This window comes from Panthera onca, chromosome B2 (genome assembly GCF_046562875.1).
Source record: "Panthera onca isolate mPanOnc1 chromosome B2, mPanOnc1 haplotype 2, whole genome shotgun sequence".
NCBI lineage: Eukaryota > Metazoa > Chordata > Mammalia > Carnivora > Felidae > Panthera > Panthera onca.
The window spans coordinates 41,538,100-41,556,963 of NC_138343.1; the positions used below are offsets into that span (position 1 = coordinate 41,538,100).

An 18,864-nucleotide genomic window follows, 5' to 3' on the forward strand; every position below is an offset into this window, starting at 1 on the left:
GTGGAGGGGACCAGGGTGAGCCCCTGCTCGTGCTGCTGGGAGACTCCGTCCTGGGCTCTGCCTGCTCCTTTGCTCTGCAGGGGTGAGGGAGGGGATCTCTGCCAAAGCCCCCACACATCTTGTGCTCTGGCTGCACTAGAGGTGGACCAGGTTGGAAGGAGGATGTTTAAGGGCTTCGCTTCTATCTTCCATACAGCAGCTTGGAGCATGGAGCCTAGGTAAGGAGGGGGGCCCTGAGCCAGCAAATAAACATTTCCTAACTGGAAGGAGACCTCGTCCCTGTGCTGGGGAGCCTGCCAGGTGGTTCAGGCAGGACTGGAGGCATGAATGATGGAAAGGGTAGGATGGGATGGGGGTGGGCAGCCCTTCTGCTCATAGGGGCATCAGGACACCACTCGTGTGGAATTGGGCTACTAAAAAGGTAACCTAGCACCATGTGCTGAGGCAGGGGGTTGGCTGAGTAACCTCCCTGGATCGTTTGGTCAATTTGGGGGATGCCGTCACAGTCCAGTTCTCAGCCTTGGCACTCACAGAGGCTACATCAGCCCTGGACCTGGCACTGATCTGGATTCATAATGAGACTGGTTGGTCCCTCTCTTCCCTCAGGTATCAGAACCCCCTCTTTGTTCCCTGGGGGGAACCTGGGAGCTATTGGGTCAAAGCCCAACCAGGAATTTTTCCAGGCTGGTTCCTATATGCAAGGGTGGGGTGGGGGGCCTCGGGAGCACTCAGGGAAGACCAGGGGAGTTGGGGGAGAAGGGAGCTTTGAAGGAAGGGGGGGACTGGGGGAAAGAGGAGAGAGGCTGCCAGCTGGGAGAAGTAGGCAAGGGACCCTGGGGGTCTAAGGGTACCAAGGAGAAACCCCAATTCTGTTCAGAAGATGAGCTAAGAGCCTGGGCTGGGGCAGATAGAAGGCTTGGCCCCCAGCCTGGTGGGAGCTCCGGGCAGCTGGCCTACAGACGTTCCTTAGCATTGGTGAGTAGGTTTGAATCATCACTTAGGCCCTGGCCTCCATCCGCCCCCACCAGCCCCCTGGCCTCAGTTCCCTGGCAACATCTGGGGTTGGGGGGGAGAGCAGGAACAAGGGCTTCTGTCTGCCCGGCTGCCTCTCCCTTTGGGCTCTGCCAGACTCCACAGTGCATACGTGGGCTCCAACAGGTCCTCTTTCCTCTGGGCCACTGACTAACCCCAGAACCACACGGCTTCCCATTTTCAGCCCCACAAACTTAGTGCCAAATAATTTTCCCCAGGAAAGTCTCCCTGGACACTTCCCAAAGGACCCCAGTCACCCCAGTCTGTTGGCTGTAGCTCACTCTGATGTCAGCAGGCCAGATGAGGTCTCCAGATGGGCACATTGTCCACATGGGTACATCACGTCTCCTGTGCCCAGCATTGGGCTCGCTGCACACGGGTCCATTCGAGTCCCAAACATGCCTCTGTTAGGGAGGTCAGAAACAAGGGGGTCAGGGGTAGTATCCCTCCACCCTCTTTCTGAAGCCCATTCCCTCTTAAGCCAGAGCTGGGGTGTGCAGGCAGTAGTCACTAGGGGGCGCTCGGCCACCACAGGGAAGCTGGTGAACTTGGGAGAGCAGCGTCTGCGTGTGAGTGAGGACGCGTGTGTCAGTGTGAGTGTGTGTGTGTGTGGGGGGGGGGGGGCGGGCTGAGAGTGCTGGAGTGGGAAGAAGGCCAGGGGTCACCCCAGGATTCCAATAGATCTGTATGTCCTTCTCCCCACCCGTCCCTATCCGACTCCCTGCCCGCCCCGACGCCCCTCCCTCCAATATTCCCAGCAAAGAAGGAATAGCTCTCGAGCCCTGTCCGCACATAACCTCACTTTCCTGTTCCCTTCCCCCCAATACCACGCGGGCGTGTGTGTGTCTGGGCAAAGGGGGGCGGATGGGTGATTTTCGGGCTGTGATCCTAGGTGGGGGTCGAGCTTCCCCTTTACGGGTAGGGGGGGCAGGCTTTGCTACACGTCCCAGCGGAAGGCCCGAGGGGCACGCGGGGCAGCGGGAGAGGCGCCGAGACTGGGCCTGTCCCCGCCCCCAGGGCGTTCCAAGGGCGGGGTCCAGGCGGGGACAAGCCGGGTCTGATTTTTAAGCGGCCGCTAGTGGTGAGGAGCGCAGAGGCTTGGGGCAGCCGGGCTGCGAGGAGGCCGCGGCGCGGGGGGCGAGTGGAGCCGGAGGCAGCGGCGCTGGGTCAGGAGGCGCAGCGGCGAGGCGGACGAACCGGCGGGGTCACTAGCCAGAGGTCTCCGCACTGGAATTTGATATTCATTTATCCAGGGTTTACCCTCCTCTTTTTTTTCTTAAGCAATTTTAAATATCCACATTTTTTCCCGTTTTAATTTATTTTTGCTTCCCATTCCCCGCTTAAATCGGGCCGACCGTTTGGGGAGATTGCTCCTTTACTTCTCCAAATCACTTCGGATTTTGGAAACCAGCAGAGAGAAGAAAGAGGTAGCAAGAGCTCCAGAGAGAAGTCGAGGAAGAGAGAGAGACGGGGTCAGAGAGCGCGCGCAGGCGAGCGAGCAACGACAGGGACAGGGGCAAAGTGAGTGACCTGCTTTTGGGGGTGACCGCCAGAGCGCGGCGTGAGCCCTCCCCCTTGGGATCCTGCATCGGACCAGCAGCGCTGACGGACAGACAGACAGACACCGCCCCCCGCCCCAGCGCCCACCTCCTCCCCGGCCGGCGGCCGAGGGTGGACGCGGCGGCGAGCCGCGGGCAAGAGCCGGAGCCCGCGCCTGGAGGCGGGGTGGAGGGGGTCGGGGCTCGCGGCATTGCAGTGAAACTTTTCGTCCAACTTCTGGGTTGTTCTCGCTCCGGAGGAGCCGTGGTCCGCGCCGGGGCAGCCGAGCCGAGCGGAACCGGGAGAAGTGCTAGCCCGGGCCGGGAGGAGCCGCAGTCGGAGGAGGGGGAGGAGGAAGAAGAGAAGGAAGAGGAGAGGGGGCCGCGGTGGCGACTCGGAGCTCGGAAGCCGGGCTCATGGACGGGTGAGGCGGCTGTGTGCGCAGACAGTGCCCCAGCCGCGCGCGCGACCCAGGCCCTGGCCCGGGCCTCGGCTCCGGGAGGAAGAGGAGCCCGCCTAGGCGCCGAGGAGAGCGGGCCGCCCCGCAGCCCGAGCCGGAGAGGGAGCGCTAGCCGCGCCGGCCCCGGCCGGGCCTCCGAAACCATGAACTTTCTGCTCTCTTGGGTGCATTGGAGCCTTGCCTTGCTGCTCTACCTCCACCATGCCAAGGTAAGCGGCCGTGCCCACCAGGCGTCGCGGGCCGCTTCGAGCGCCTCTCCCCGCTGGGGACGTGCGTGCGAGCGCGCGCGTGGGGGCTCCGTACCCCACGAGGGTCCTTGGGCACCGGGCGCGCGGCTACCCCCTCAATCCTCGTACGTGTAGGGGGAGGGGGCGCGCGCTAGGTGGGAGGGCACCAGGATAGAATCTCACCGCCCACGCGGGCCCTGCCCACCCACCAGAGTCACCGCACGTACGATCTGGGCCGACCAGCGGAGGGCGGGAGCCGGAGGAGGAGGCCGAGGGGGCTGGGCTTGCGCTGCCGCCGGCGGCTGAAGTTTGCTCCTGGCCGCTGGTCCCCGACGAACTGGAAGTCCGGGCAGCGGGGGCGGGAGCCGGAGCCCAACGGGCAGGGGGGTGCCCAGACCTTGGACCGAGGGAGGGCTGAGAGCGTGGAGGGGGCAGGGTGCGGGCGAGAGAGGGGGCTTGCTGTCACTGCAGCTCGATCTCTTCGGCCCTCGCCACGAGTTTGAGAAAAGTTTCGGGGTGGATTGCCGAGGGGACCCCCGGTCTCCGCCGGGCCACCTGCGCCAAGGCACCCCCGCCCGTCCCCGCTCGCGTCCCGCTCGGTGCCCGCCCTCCCCCGCCCGGCCGGGCGCGCGCGGCGCGGAGCCGATTACATCAGCCCGGGCCTGGCCGGCCGCGTGTTCCCGGAGCCTCGGCGGCCCGAGCGGGGAGCCCCGGGCGGCGAGCGGCGCCCCTCCCCCGCCGGCCCTCCACGGGAAGGTGACCTCTCGAGGTATCCCTAGCCAGAGGATCTGGAGAACCACCCCCCCCCCCCCAACCGTCCCCAGCCCCTAGCCTTCTCCTGTGCTAGGAGGAAATTTCTTGACACCCCTTACCCATTTCTTCCCTAAAGTGGAGAGAAGCCCCTGCCACCTTTCTACTTTTCACTACCCTCTGATGAGAAGACCCGTGTAACCCGCCTCTGACCCCAGAGGCCAGGGAAAAGACGATCACTGTCAGAGGTCGGGGTGCAAGGGCCCACCCTGGTGCTTTGTCAGACTACCTAAAGTCCGGACTCGGTGACAGTCTGCTTTGCTCCCCTCCCCCACACTTCCGAGCTGCGCCTTTAGCTTTTATGGGGATGGGCTAAGAGAGGAATTAAATAGTGTCATTATTCCAGTTTACTTTACACTTTTTGGAAAAATGGCTTAAATTTTGCTGTGATATGGATAGTGTGGGACCAGCTTTCCCCGCACCTTTGGAAGGAGCTCCTGCCAGCCTTGCAAACACACTTTGTCCTAGTGAAATGGGGGGGTGTTGGAGCAGGAGCAGGTGGTTTTTTGGAACTCCAAACTTGCCCACCCAACTTGCTTCTCAGAGTCACCTAAGGGGTCCTTTTATGCTCTTCTCTTGTACCTTCTCTCAGCCAGAGTCCCCTTGGAGAGAGGCAGAAGGAAGGAAATGGGCTGGGGTCCTTGCTGCCACTCTGAGTTCCTCAGACCCTGGCACAAAGGCCTTGGCTCCAGGCCTCCAAGGGGGGGGGGGGGGGAGGGGGAGGAATGGCAGCCCGGCCACACTGTGACCTTCAGAGGCCCCCAGAGAAGGGCACCTGGCCTCTCCCTGCCTAGAGCCACCCCTCCCAGTGCCCCCTGGCCTTGGAAGGGGTTAAGAAGTTTCTGTCCCCTTTCCTCATTGGGGCCCAAGAGGAGCGGAGGACATAGAACATTGGCAGAAGGAAACCAGAGGGTATCGTTGGGATGGGTGAGAAGCAAAGTGGAGACTCCAGGGGGTCCCTGAGGGAGAGCTGCAATGGAAGTCTATCCAGCTGGGATCCTGGAAACTGTTACCTGACCTTGGCCCTAGGGACAAGGCTGGGGGATCTGGGGTGCCCTGGGGATGTGTGGGAAGGAGACAGACAGACAGACAGACAGTGAGACTCTGTCAGGGGGGTCTGCAGTTCCGTGGGCTGGAGTACAGTTCTGCTGCTGGGGATCTGCCCCCAAAGAAGGGCAAGTGAGGTGGCCAGCTGGTGAGAACCAAAGGCCTCCTTGAAGGGCTGGGAGAAGCCTTTGCCTGCTCCTAGCTGTCAGGTCCACATGGTTGGGCTTGTTGACCTTCACAGCTTGTGGGGAGGGGAGGAATGATCTTGTGGGGGTGGGGAGGGATGGGGAGGATAGGGGAAGCCTCAGGCCTAGGAGGTGTAGGGGGCCCCCTAGGGGCTGGGCAGTGCTAAGGCATAGAAGGCTTTCCTGGTTGCCTTTGAGGAGAGTGCACAGCCAGGTGAGAGGGGCTTGGGACCCCCTCAGTCTGGGAGGGAGAAGAAACCAGAGAGTGAGGTGGGAGTGTGAGGCTTGGGGCTCTGGAGATACATTCAGGCTCTGGGGAGATTTGTGTGCTGGGAGAAATGGGCTCTCCCCTCCTCCAGGGTTTCCTCCCTGGTTTTACCATCTAGACAACCTGTGGGTTTGCTGAATATACCTGAGGATATCTGCTGAATGTTCCTGAGGAAGGAGGAGTTTGGATGGGGGAGGGTGGTTGGCGCCCTTCGTTCCTCTGCACCCCCCCTCCCTCCCCAGCACCAGCTCACCCTGGTATTTGTCATGTCAGCAAGAGAAGGTCACCATGTTGTTTTTCTCGCCCCCAGTCTTTCCTTCCTGCCTCAGTCCAAATTTGTCCTCCTATTTGACCTTAATACTTACCATGGCTTTGGACCAGGGAGTCAGGGGTCTGAGAAAATTAACTTAACTCAGCAATGGACCGTTGTGGCCAGGGGTGCGTGTGGGCGGGGGATGGGGAGTGGGGGGGAGTTGGGAGGGAGGTAATGTGGGGAAGGGGCGGGGACCTGGACAGCACAGCATTCTGGTGTTTTTCTCCTGTATTTTTAGTTTCCTACCCCCCAATATCTGCTTAGTTTCTTTCTTCCTTCAGAATTAGAGCAGTGCAGGGGTGGAGGGCATGCTCTGTGCTGTGGGGAGCCCTGCAGGTGCCTTGTTCCACTCAGCAGCCTTGGAGAAGCCAGAGGCTGCTGCCTGGGCAGGTGGCTGGGCCTTTGCATCCTGCTCATGCCCATGTCTTGCTCTTTGTTTTGTCCTCAGTGGTCCCAGGCTGCACCCATGGCAGATGGAGAGCACAAACCCCACGAAGGTGAGTCCCCCTGGCTCTTGGGTGGGGTACCTGTCTCCCCAGGGGATGGGTGGGGAGGACCAATTCCTTTCTTTCAGGGCTATGGGGGCAGGAAGGGGTGCAGGGATGGGGATCAAGAAAGGAAGAGGGGAGTACCATGAGAGTAACCCTTTGTTCTGGAGGACTCTCTTTCCTAGTCAGGCCTCTGCTACAAATAGGATGTGTTGCCTTTTCCTTCTGCTCTTTCCAGTAAAATTTTACTTGGAGAGGCAGCTGTGAACACAGACCAGGAAGGCAGTGTTCAAAGATCCCCGGTGTCAAGGGAGGTGTCCCTTGTCCTACCTGCCCTCAGGGGAGGATGGGTATTCTCTGTCACATCCAACCCAGCTGCATCACACCTGTGGGGCCTCTGTGGAGGGGGCTGTGACCCTTGCTGTCCAGTGAACTAGCTGTGCGTGAGCTGGAGGTGCAGGGGGGCCCCACCTCGTGGGACCTCTCCCCACAGTCTGCATTCCTTAGCGGGTGGAGAGAAGGCCCTACAATCTCCTCTGCCCTCTGGGTGGGATAGGTTTAGGTGCTGTGAACTTCCCTCCTGGGCCAGCAGAGGGCTGGCTGTAGCTCCCAGGTGCCCCGCCCCCTGCCCAACTAGAGTCCGCCTGCCTTTTGTTCCTCTGTGGTTTGGAGCAGGGACCCTCCCATTTCTCCAGGGAAGCCCTGGCTCTCCCCCAACACTGAATGCGGCCTCTGCTTCAGCCTGGGGGAGGAATGCCTGATGCCACTCCCCCAGCTCCCCACCCCTGAGGAGAGAAGGCCCTGGGGTCTTCCTTGGGGCTCGTTTTCTGACCCAAATCCAGCGTGGCCCAGGGTAGTGGCCAGGGGCGGTGTTTGCACTCCCTGGGCCGGTGGTGATGCCCAGCCGGTTCTGCCTCCTTCCCTCAGGAGCTCTTTCCTTGGCCCGGGGCCTGGCTTCCCAGCCACTCCACAGCTTGTGCCACTCACAGCTCCTGGCTCCCAGTGTGTGCCCACCCGCCATCGGTCTCTCGGTGGTCTCTGTGGTCTGGGAGAGGCAAGCAAATGGTCTTTGTTTGCTTGGGGAAAAGATTGTCTTCAAGAAATAAGGAAAAGCAAGACAGCTTGATGTTGGAGTAGACGTATGTCTATGGCCTGTGCAGAAGTGGGACGGTTTTCCTTAGAGGCAGTGGCTGGGGTGTGAAGGGTTTGGGTGAGGTTCTCCCCTCTACCTTCCTCCGCCGCACGGCCCTTAGGGATTCCAGGGAGCTTTTCCAAGGAATTCCTCGCCTGTGTCTTTTTAGCTTCAGCAACCCACGGCCACGGCCCAGGCCAGACCTTTCTGCTTTCCTGTCTTGGGTGGGGCCCCAAACCTGGCCTGTGTCCCCAGCCATAACACAGTGTCAGGTCAAGAATTCTTCAGTCATCTTCGATATAGACTTGGATTAGAAAAGGGCTTCTTCAGATCCCTGGGCTTCATTCTTTTTGAAGGTGCTTTGCCTTAACCCCTCTGAGGGTGGAGGAGAGAATTCTATGCCTGTTGTCTGCATAGGGGAAGTAGATCTCAGGCAAGGCCAGGGACTATCCTGCTGTTGTCACAACTGTGGCCTTCCCCTCAGCTCCCAAATTTCAACCCACCTATTGTGTATATGCCCCCCAACCCTGCTCCCCGGGGCTCATCTTCCTTTACCCTCTGGAGGGAGGAGGAGGCTCAGCTTGTTTCTGGGAGAGGCAGGCTAGGGGGTGGCCCTTCACATGCCTTGGTGAGGTTCCAGACTGTTACCTGGGCTGAGAAAGAATGCTTATTCACAGGGCTGGAAAGGGAAAACAAAACCCCACATTTCAGCCTCGCTCTCAGTGTCTTTAAACATGCCCCCTCCCAACCCATTTACACAGATGTGCAGTCTGAGGCCCAGAGAGGGAGGAAGGAACTGGCCCAAGGTTACACCAAGTCATGGCCTGAGCTTGGACTACTTCATGGCCTGGGTGCTGCTCCTTCTTCCTGTGCAGGGGAAATACATTTCAGGGACAGGATTACTGTGTGGGGGTTGTGTGTGTGTGTGTGTGTGTGTGTGTGTGTGTGTGTCAGAGAGAAAGGGAGAGAGGGAGAGTGGCAGTCTGGGCCACAATTTGGAGTCCTCAGTCCAGGTCCTGATTGCATCTATTCTCAAGGACCCCGCCCCTGTGGCCTAGAATTACCCCTTCATGCTCCAGTGCACCCCAGGCTCCACGGCCGGCCTGGGAAGCTGTCTTTACCCTGCTCTCCCTCCAGATCAGCTTCTAGAAACGCTCCGTGGCTGCAATGGCAGCACCGTTTTTTCCATGATGCAAGCAGTTTGCCCTCTTGGGCGGGGTTATCGGTGGCTGGCAGGGCCTGCATAGTGTGCCCACCCACTGCCACCTGCTGATTCCCGGCCGGCCCAGGCCCTGTGCTGATGCTTACCGCTTTCCCACCCTGCGTCTGGGGAGGGGTCTGGCAGGTGGCACAGCGCCCCCTGCGGTGCTTCCCGTCTGTTTTCACACGATGTCGCTTGCCTTGGGAAGGCTTCCATGGCAGAACTGATTTGAACTCTAACACTTAGTGAAGTGTGGCCTTGGGGCGAGTTACTCAGCCTCTCTGAACCTCCAGTTCCCTCTTGGTAAAATGGGCCTCCTACTGGAACCTGATGGTGTCGTGCGGGGAGAATTGTTGGCCATGAAAACTATGGGCTACTGCACACCTTGCTCAGCATATAATAAGTGCTCATTAATTGGCTGTTGGGGTGGAGGGTGGTGTGGCAGAGGTTGTAGGAAAACGGGGAGTAGGTTTGCCAAGCTGGCTGTTGCTCCTTTCACGGGCAACTTAGATCACCCCTCAGCAAGTAAACTCGTGCTCGAACTATGTCCTGGCATCGAGGCTGACCCAAGAATGCGCTCGGCTGTCATGGCGAGGCAGCGGGATCACATGTGGCAGGTTATCTCTGGCAGAACCTGACAGCCTGGTGTGATCTTTGGAATAAAACCAGGCCTTCATCAGTGCTGATGGTGGAAAGCTTAGGGAAGGATGCCAACCACAGCCGGAGGGACTTAGGTTAGAGTTTTGGAAGGACCGGCCCGAAAGTGGGTACCTCTCACAGGAACTCTGAGGGGCGGCCTTCCCAAGCTGGGCGGAGTTAGGAGCCGGCCATCTCTCGTGTGACCTGCTGGGCTCACGTGTCACCCCATCCCACGCAGTGGTGAAGTTCATGGATGTCTACCAGCGCAGCTACTGCCGTCCCATTGAGACCCTGGTGGACATCTTCCAGGAGTACCCTGATGAGATCGAGTATATCTTCAAGCCATCCTGCGTGCCCCTGATGCGATGCGGGGGCTGTTGCAATGACGAGGGCTTGGAGTGTGTGCCCACGGAGGAGTTCAACATCACCATGCAGGTGGGCATCGGCAGGGAGTGGGGGTGGGAGGGGGGGGGTTAGACTTGGGGAACAGGTGGTCCCAGGCCCTTTGCTGGGCAGCTCTTGAGAGGAGGAGCCAGACTTGACTTGCTCCGCTCCTGCCCCTGAGTCCGTCGCAGGGACGTGTGGGGGAGTCTTGCTTTCTTTGGAGAAAAAGATGCCTACATTCCCCAGTCCCACAGGGGCTGACGCCTGTGACAGGAGGCCTTCTCTTCCTCTCTTGGAGGAAGAGGGCCCTTCCTCTTTGGGGGCTCTATCTGGGAAGCTGGATGAGCCTGGTCCATGGAGAGTTTTAAAAGCCAGCTGTGTGGTGCTTCGCAGCGACAGGGCACATCTCAGCTTGAACAGGGTGGGAGGGAGCTCTGAGACCCCAGGGAGGGTGGCTCTTGGGTAGCTACCAGGGATGAGGGTAAAGCCTAGAGGAAATAAAAGGAGGGGAGGGATTGGGACCGGTGAGAACCCAGGACCTGAATTCCCAGCCTGGCCAACCCGTGCAGCCATGTCTGCCCTCAAGAAGAACAGGGGCTCCTTGAGATCAGCAGGGTTGGGGACGTTGGGGTGAGCCCGGGGCTCTTTCTGGCGGAGCCCCTGGTCCCTCCTACCTCTGTCCCCCACCCCTGCTCTGTAGAACCCCTGGGTGCTGAGTGGCAAGAGCCATGGGGTGTCCCATCTGGGTATGGCTGGCTGGGTCACTAACCTCTGTGATCTGCTTCCTTTCCCTCTAGATTATGCGGATCAAACCTCATCAAGGCCAGCACATAGGGGAGATGAGCTTCCTACAGCATAGCAAATGTGAATGCAGGTGAGGATGGGGTCACGGGCTCATTCGTTCAGCATGTGGCGGCAGGGTTGAGCACATGCCACGTGTTGGCCCATGTCCACCTTCCCACTGTGGCATCTTGGGCGACTTTAATTTTACCTCACTGTGCCTCAGTGTCTACATCTGGAAACGGGCATAATAACGCTAGGTACCCCATAGCATCGTTAGAAGGATTAAATGCGTTAGTTTGCGTCAAGAGATTAAAACTGTGTTGATGTGTCACAGTAGTATGTGACTCTTCTTGTTGGTCTCATCACCATCTCAACCCTTCTCTGTTTTGTTCTTCTCTTTTTCTCTGCCCGCTGCAGACCAAAGAAAGATAGAGCGAAAGAAAAGTAAGTAGCCATGACTTTAGCTCCTCTCCCTCTCCTTGGCCCGTTATCTTGGTTTGGGGTTCTTGGCTTCCTCTGTCGGGCGGGGGGCGGTGGGGGGGGGGGTTCTGATGGCTTCACTGGGTCAGGGAGTTGGTCTCATGAGGACTTGTGGTGGTAGTAGTGGGATTGAGCAGACTCGAAGATTATGTCTCTAGAATTAGGGACAAAACCCAGCCTGGAGCCTGGAGCTTCCTTTGGAAGAGACAATGCATTCCAGGTCTCTGGGTCATTCCTGGCCGGGACTTGAAGTTTTGGTGTGTCAGGGGGCAGTGTGGACACTGGCTCCCTGGCTTGCTCTAGTCTCCCATCACCCACCGCAGGGAGAGGGAGTAGGTGACAGAGAGACCTTTTGTGTGCCAGGGGAAACGGCCTCTTACGGCGGCTGCTGTGGTGGCGCAGTTGGACTTGGGTCTGGCTGAGATGTTTCCTTGGTGATGCCCTCCTGTAGCAGTGAGGCAGGCCAGAGACACTCAGCCCTCCTGGCCAGGGAGAAGTGAGTTGAATGTTGGTCATTTTCTGAGGCTTCCAGTTGCTCAGTGTGGAGGGTTGGGTCAGGATGGAGCAGGGGGGCATAGTCTGGGGGCAGTGAGGCTTCAAAACTGGGTGAGCAACTGGCAAGGGGGCAGGCCTGCAGGGAAAGAGAATGAGAGAGAGCACCTGTGCCCTTCCCTCCCCCACCTCACCATCCCGTCTGCCCCCAAAGCTCTAGGGACATAGAAACTCCTAGGCCCCAGCCCCTTACCTCTTCCCTAAGTCCCCAACTTCCAGAATTGCTGTGGCTACCAGAGCAGTGGTTTGGGAGAGCAGGCTCAGAGAGAGATAGCGAGAGAGAGTGAGTTTGTGTGTGTGTGTAGACCTTCCCCTTTCCCAGTGCTTTCTCCTAGAGGGAATAGTCTGGCCCTTCTTCTCAGTGCCTTCCCCTCATTTCTTCCCCATGTGGCAGACATTCTGGGCATCCTCTGGCCTGGCAGGTGTGGAGAGTGCTGGTTCCCTTGAGGGGGACAGGCTTCAGCTTGCCCCCCTTGCCGGTTTCCCAAATGCCTGCTTTGCCCACAGGGAGAGTGGGGGGCTCGCCTGGGCTCGGAAGAGAGTCTGGTGAGATGGTGTAGCAGGCTTTGACAGGCTGGGGAGAGAACTCCCTGCCAAGTAACGCCCAGGCTCCTCCTCCCATGCCTCCCTAACTCCCACCCCACCCTACCGCCTGCCTGGGGCTCTGAGGGCACCCGTCCCTGCCTCTCGGCCCAGGGTATGGCTGGGCAGGCTGGCGCCTTTCATGTGCCGCCCTTGGTCTTGTGCCAGCTCCCAATGTAGCTCCCCCCCCACCCCCCGCCCCACGCTGGGATTTGCAGAGGCGGGGCCCCTGGAGGGACCCCTTTACTGTTGCACTGGGAAATGAAGGCAGGTGCCTGAAGCACAGCCTGCCACCCCCCACCCCTGCTCCCATCACATCAAGTCTCTGCCCTCCCCAAATTCTGGCCTACCTTTTACAGTCCCCGACCTTCAGGGTCACACTTGCACAGGGTTCTGGACAAAGATCCTGCCCAGGGGGCTTTGCCCCCTGCCAGGAGCTGCCAGGAGCATGCAGGCCTTTGGGTCCTGTGCCCTCCACCCAGCCTCTGCTTCCCATCCAAGCATTGCTGGAGGCTGGGTTGGCCACCCTAGGGTGGCCAAAATGAGAAGAAGGAGCCATTGAGTGTCTGCTACCCCAGCCTGTGCATGTGTGTTCGTGTGCAAGCTCTTTCCTGGAGTCCCCTAGCCTCCTGATGCCTCGTTCCGGGAAGTGTGCCCTCCTCACTGCTTCTTTTCCTCTCCCCTTCCCCCTCGCTCTCTCTTTGTCTGTCTCTGTTTTTTTATTTTCCAGAAAATCAGTTCGAGGAAAGGGAAAGGGGCAAAAAAGAAAGCGCAAGAAATCCCGGTATAAATCCTGGAGCGTGTACGTGGTGCCTCCGCTGTCTCATTGCCTGGAGCCTCCCTGGCCCCCAATCAAAGTCCCGCCTGCAGGACCCCCTAACCCTGCCCCTGCCTTCCTCTCCCGGCTTTCCTCCTCCTCTCCCCCCAGTGTCTCTCTCTCACTCTCGCTCCACTAATTGGCACCAGTGGCTAGACCTGGTGGTGGTGTTGCTGGTCCGGGGTCGGGGTGGGCAGGTGGGCAGAGCGGGCCTGGAGGATTCAAGGAGGGGACACCGGCTTGGCTGGGCACCACCTTTCTCTCACCCACTGGGCACTGGTGGCGGGCCCACGTTGGCATGGGTGCCAGGCACTGGTGCCTGCTCACCCAACTGGTTTCCACTGCTCCAGGCTTCTGCACTTGTCTGGAAGCTGAGGGTGGTGGGGAGGGCAGACGTGGCATGAGGAAGGGGCGCGAATGACGTGAGGCAGTGTATTGTCATCTGAGGGTGGGGTCAGGCACCATATGGCAGCCCCTTCTCGTGGATTTGGGGCCTCTGGAGGGGAGCCCCCTATTCTGGTCGAACCCACGGCACCCACAGAAACCTCCCCGTCGGTTTGGAGGCTCTTCCTCTGGGTCGGAGGCTGTGGTGGGCCCTTTGGTCACCAGTGGCCTGGCCGTGGACACTGCCTCCGGGCTTGGCCTGCTGACATATCCCACTTTGGCCCACCTTTGGTGGAGGGGCCTGGGTGTGAATCCTTGCACGGGGAGAAGGCGGCTCAGATTGCTGTCGCCAGCAGGTGGAGAGTCAATGTGTGCTCCTTCTGGGGTGGTGGCTGTTGGGGGCCCTGTGGCTCAAGACTTGTACTTGTCCCCAGGGGACAGCAGTCCCCTTATGGTGGCCCTCTCCTTGCACTCTCTGCCCATCTATGTCTGCCTCTTCCTGCAGGCAGGCTTCCTAGCCAGTGCTGCCTCTTTCCGCCGCTCTCTCTGTCTTCTGCTGCAGCACTTGGATCCTTCCAGGGCATGGAAGGGTATGGGGGCCAACAAGCTGGGTGGGGGCGTAGCTGCAGACTGTTAGGGGGTGTTGCATGGTTTTTTTTTTTTTTTCTCTCTCTCTCTCTGCTGATGCTCTAGCTTAGATGTCTTTCCTTTTGCCTTTTTGCAGTCCCTGTGGGCCTTGCTCAGAGCGGAGAAAGCATTTGTTTGTACAAGATCCGCAGACGTGTAAATGTTCCTGCAAAAACACAGACTCGCGTTGCAAGGCGAGGCAGCTTGAGTTAAACGAACGTACTTGCAGGTTGGTTCCCAGAGGGGGAGCGAGTCAGAGAGGGGCTTCACACAGAGACCGGGAGAGAGAGGAAGAGAGAGAGAGTGCGCACGGGCGCATCTGAGAGGGGCCAGCTGCTTGCTCGGCTTCTAGCTGCCTGCCTGGTGACTGACCTCTGCCTTCTCTGCTTGCAAGGCCCCTGTGGTGGGCAGCAGGTGCTGGCCTGGCCTGGGAGGGCCTGTTCAGAGGTGGCCCTGGTTGCCTGAGGGGGCAGGCTGCTGTGGCTTAATGTGATGGTGTGGACGCAGGCTGAGTGTTGTGTCCTGTGGTCCTGAGGTGTCCTGTGGTGGCTGTTGGTCCTGATGTCGTTAGTACTACCTTTGCCGCTAGTATCGAGGGCCCTTCCTGGTGTGGGGGACGCTGCCGTCTACCAAGCGCAAACACTCTCGGGGGCCTTGCCACCACCCTCTGGAGTCCGCACCGCTGGGCATCTCATCCCCTCGGTGTCTCTCATAGGGGCAGGTCTGAGTCCCTCCTAGACTGGGGTCCCAGAGGGCACAGGCTCTGGCTGTTGGTTTAGGGTGGTTAAGATATTTAACATTTGGGGACACTAGATACCTTTAATACTCCAGTAGTCATGGTGACAGCCTCAAACAACCCACATATTTCCAGATGCCCCCAGGATGGGGTGGGGGTGGGACGTGCCCACTTTCCTTTTTTTTTTTTTTTTTATGTTTTTTTATTTATTTCTGAGAAAGAGAGAGTGCAAGCGGGGGAGGGGCAGAGAGAGAGAGGGAGACGCAGAAACGGAAGCAGGCTCCAGGCTCCGAGCTGTCAGCACAGAGCCCGAGGCAGGGCTCGAACTCGTGAGCCATGAGATCATGACCTGAGCCAAAGTTGGACGCTTTAACCGACTGAGCCACCCAGGCGCCCTGGCGTGCCCACTTTCCTGACATTAGATTGTGAACTCCTCACGGCAGGGCCTGGCTTTTATTCACCTGTGTAACCCTCCAGGCCTCTGTACCACTGTCCTTTGACCACAGTGAGGACCTAGAAAGTGGCAAGTGTGCAAGTGAATGTATGACTGAGTTCAGGCGGGAAGGTCAGGAGCACAGAGCCCTGACAGTTTGGCTGGCAATCTTGATGCCTTGAATGGAGCTTATACCAGTCCGGCCTGGGCACAAAGGCTGGGAGCCCTCTGGGCCAGTGTAAACTTCACCTAGTGGGGGGCTTATGGGGACTCCTGGGCAGGGTCAGGGTACCCCCAGCTAGTCTAGATGTTCCATTATCAAAGTTCTTAGAATGTGCTGGCCTCCCCCACCCCCATGTTCGTGTGGCTTGTGGATGTTCTGGGGGCGCTGGGGATGAGGCCCTGGGGTGTTTGTGCAGACTTCTGTCTGTCTTGGTAGCATGTGAAGACAGGAAGTGTATATGAGTGCTGGGCTTGGGCTCTGCCCACCTCCAGGGTCTGATGAGGGGTCTTCACATGCCCCAGGGGCCTCAGGGTAGATAAGGGACTTGTCATTTTAGGATTTCTGTGGTGATGATTCTGCAGAGAGATGTCTGGGATGGGGTGTCTGAAGTGACCTGGGGGCTGACAGAAGTCACCCCAACCTCTAGAGCCCTCCCCTGTAAGGGGGAGTTTCAGTACCCCAAATTGGAGGCTTAGGATCCTCATTCCCAGGCTCTCAGAAGGGCAGGGCCAGTTGTGATCTCTCATAGTAGAGAAGGTAAAAGATAATCAGCCCAGGAGCCAGGGGCATGACGAGAAAGTTCTTGGCGTCCCCTCTGCTTAGACAGGAGCTTTCACAGTTGATGATCGTCTCTCCCCCACCATCAATTACACAGCATATGGGAAAGGAGGGGCACCCCGGTACCTGAGGCCTGCTGCTGCCAACATGCTCAAGAGAGATGGGGCCTGTAGCCGGAGCCTGGAGGGGAGGGCGTGGTGATGGGAGATGTGTCCCTCCCCGCCTCTCTGGCTCCCGCTCCCGTGGGAGCCTCACTTTCCTGGGGGCAGCCCCACCCCTTGCTTGGGGTCCTCTCCCCACTCTGTTGTCCAAACCAGCCCCATAGAGGCAGAGCTGAAACCCCTCTTTCTGGGGGGACTCTTTGTTGACTAACTCGGTCCAACTTTGGTCACCACTAGCTCTGAAATGTCAAGTAGGGACTGTTCTTTAGTTCGTGCTCATTTGTTGCCTGTGATGAAATGTCCCCTCGTCCTTGTCTTGTCTCGACTAGACTGTAAGCTCTGGAGGGCAGATGGGAGTCTGGACGTAGCTACTGCTCCAGCGGGGCCTCCGTGGGCAGGGGCTGGCTCTCCCCTCACGCTGGGCTCCTCCGGGCAGAACGATGCTTTCACCTTCCTCTCTGCTGCAGGGACTCGGGCTCCCAGGAAGGGGAGGTTGCCTGCCTCACCGCCGCATCCCCTCGCCTGGCCCTAACCCCCGGCCTCTGTTTCCCATCTCCCGCAGATGTGACAAGCCCAGGCGGTGAGCCGGGCTGGAAGAAGGAGCCTCCCTCAGGGTTTCGGGAACCAGACCTCTCACCAGGAAAGACTGATACAGAACGACTGACACAGACCACGCCGCCGCCACGACCACCACCACACCGCCATCATCGTCAACAGAACAATCCTTAATCCAGAAACCTGAAATGAAGGAAGAGGAGACTCTGCGCAGAGCACTTTGGGTCCGGAGGGCAAGACTCCGGCAGAAGCATTCCCGGGCAGGTGACCAAGCACGGTCCCTCTTGGAATTGGATCGCCATTTTATTTTTCTTGCTGCTAAATCACCAAGCCCGGAAGATTAGAGAGTTTTATTTCTGGGATTCCTGTAGACACACCCACCCACATACATACATTTATATATATATATATTATATATATAAAAATAAATATATATATTTTATATATATATAAAATATATATATTCTTTTTTTAAATTAACATTGCTAATGTTATTGGTGTCTTCACTGGATGTATTTGACTGCTGTGGACTTGAGTTGGGAGGAGAATGTCCCCACCCAGATCCCAACAGGGAAGAGGATGGGAGGAGAGACTCTGGCATGATCTTTTGGTCCCTTTCGGGAAGGCCAGGGTCCCCTCCCCTGCCCAGAAGCGTGCATGGCCAGGGCATGGGGGCAAATTTGGCCTGCTTTTGGGAACGCCGACAAACCCAGCCCTGGCCCTAAGCCTCTACCCCGAGTCACATGGACAGACGACAGGTACAGGGACGAGGACGCTGGCTCTGACCAGGAGTTTGGGGAGCCTCAGGACACTGCTGTACTTTGGGGGTCCTCTCCACATGCTGCACGGGCATCTTGCCCCCAGGGGCACTGCCTGCAAGATTCAGGAGACTGGGCAGCCTTCATCTCGTCTTCACTTGCTCCTGAGATGCCCAGGAGGCTGCTGACAGATGTCTTGGCGAAGAGAAGAGAGACATTGATGGAGGAAGGGCCGCCTGGTGACAGCTTGTCCTCCAAGGGAAGGGCCTCCTGCCTTGGCCTTCTCCCAGCTCCCCTTCCCGGGTGCAGCCCAGGAGGGCCTGATGTCCTCAGACCATTGAAACCACTAGTTCTGTCCCCCCCCAGGAGACCTGGCTGTGTGTGTGTGAGTGGTTAACCTTCCTCTGTCCCCAGACCCGACCCTTCCCGCGGCACAGAGAGACAGGGCAGGATCCACGTGCCCACCGTGGAGGCAGAGAAAAGAGAAAGTGTTTTATATATGATACTTATTTAATACCCCTTTTTAATTAGAAATTAAAACAGTTAATTTAATTAAAGAGTAGGGTTTTTTTCAGTATTCTTGGTTAATATTTAATTTCAACTATTTATGAGATGTATCTCTTCTTGCTCTCTCTTGCACTCTTATTTGTACTGGTCTTTGTGTATAAAATTCATGTTTCCAATCTCTCGTTCCCTGATCGGTGACAGTCACTAGCTTGTCCTGAACAGATATTTAATTTTGCTAACACTCAGCTCTGCCCTCCCCTTTTCCCTGGTTCCCCACCACACATTCCTTTGAAATAAGGTTTCAATATACATCTACATACTATATATATATTTGGCAACTTGCGTTTTTGTGTATATATATATATATATATATATATATATATGTTTATGTATATATGTGATTCTGATAAAATAGACATGGCTATTCTGTTTTTTATATGTAAAAACAAAACAAGAAAAAATAGAGAATTCTACATACTAAATCTCTCTCCTTTTTTAATTTTAATATTTGTTATCATTTATTTATTGGTGCTACTGTTTATCCGTAATAATTGTGGGAAAAAGATATTAACATCACATCTTTGTCTCTAGTACAGTTTTTCGAGATATTCCGTAGTACATATTTATTTTTAAACAACAACAAAGAAATACAGATATATCTTAAAAAAAGCATTTTGTATTAAAGAATTTAATTCTGATCTCAAAGCTCCTCCTGGTTTCTCCTTCTCCATTGGGTCCTTGTTCTGGACTCCCTCCTGCCCCCTTTCCCTCCTCCCTTGGGGAAAGTGCCATTTTGTCTTAGGTCTGGGAAAAGGGTCCCAGGTAGTTAGGCGATGGCGTGGCCCATCTTGTTGTGCTGGGGGCCAGGGTGCTTCCATTCTGGCTGAGCTGGTCCTGGGGGACCCCGTTCACCCTCTGCCATGATGTGGGGGATGGGCTCTGAAATGGGGGGACGGAGAGACAGCACCTTAGACAGGAGCAAG

General features: G+C 57.5%; 1 protein-coding gene across 1 annotated transcript; it reads left to right on the forward strand.

Annotated features, from left to right (window-relative positions):
• Positions 1–207: 207 nt before the first annotated feature.
• VEGFA (vascular endothelial growth factor A) lies at positions 208–18,579 on the forward strand. The gene is made up of 10 exons (XM_060617183.3): positions 208–218; positions 1,514–1,625; positions 2,464–3,240; positions 6,330–6,378; positions 9,580–9,776; positions 10,523–10,599; positions 10,926–10,952; positions 12,853–12,924; positions 14,048–14,179; positions 16,624–18,579. The coding sequence occupies exons 1-10, from the start codon at positions 208–210 to the stop codon at positions 16,643–16,645; spliced, it is 1,476 nt and encodes a 491-aa protein (XP_060473166.1). The 3' UTR covers positions 16,646–18,579.
• Positions 18,580–18,864: the final 285 nt, after the last annotated feature.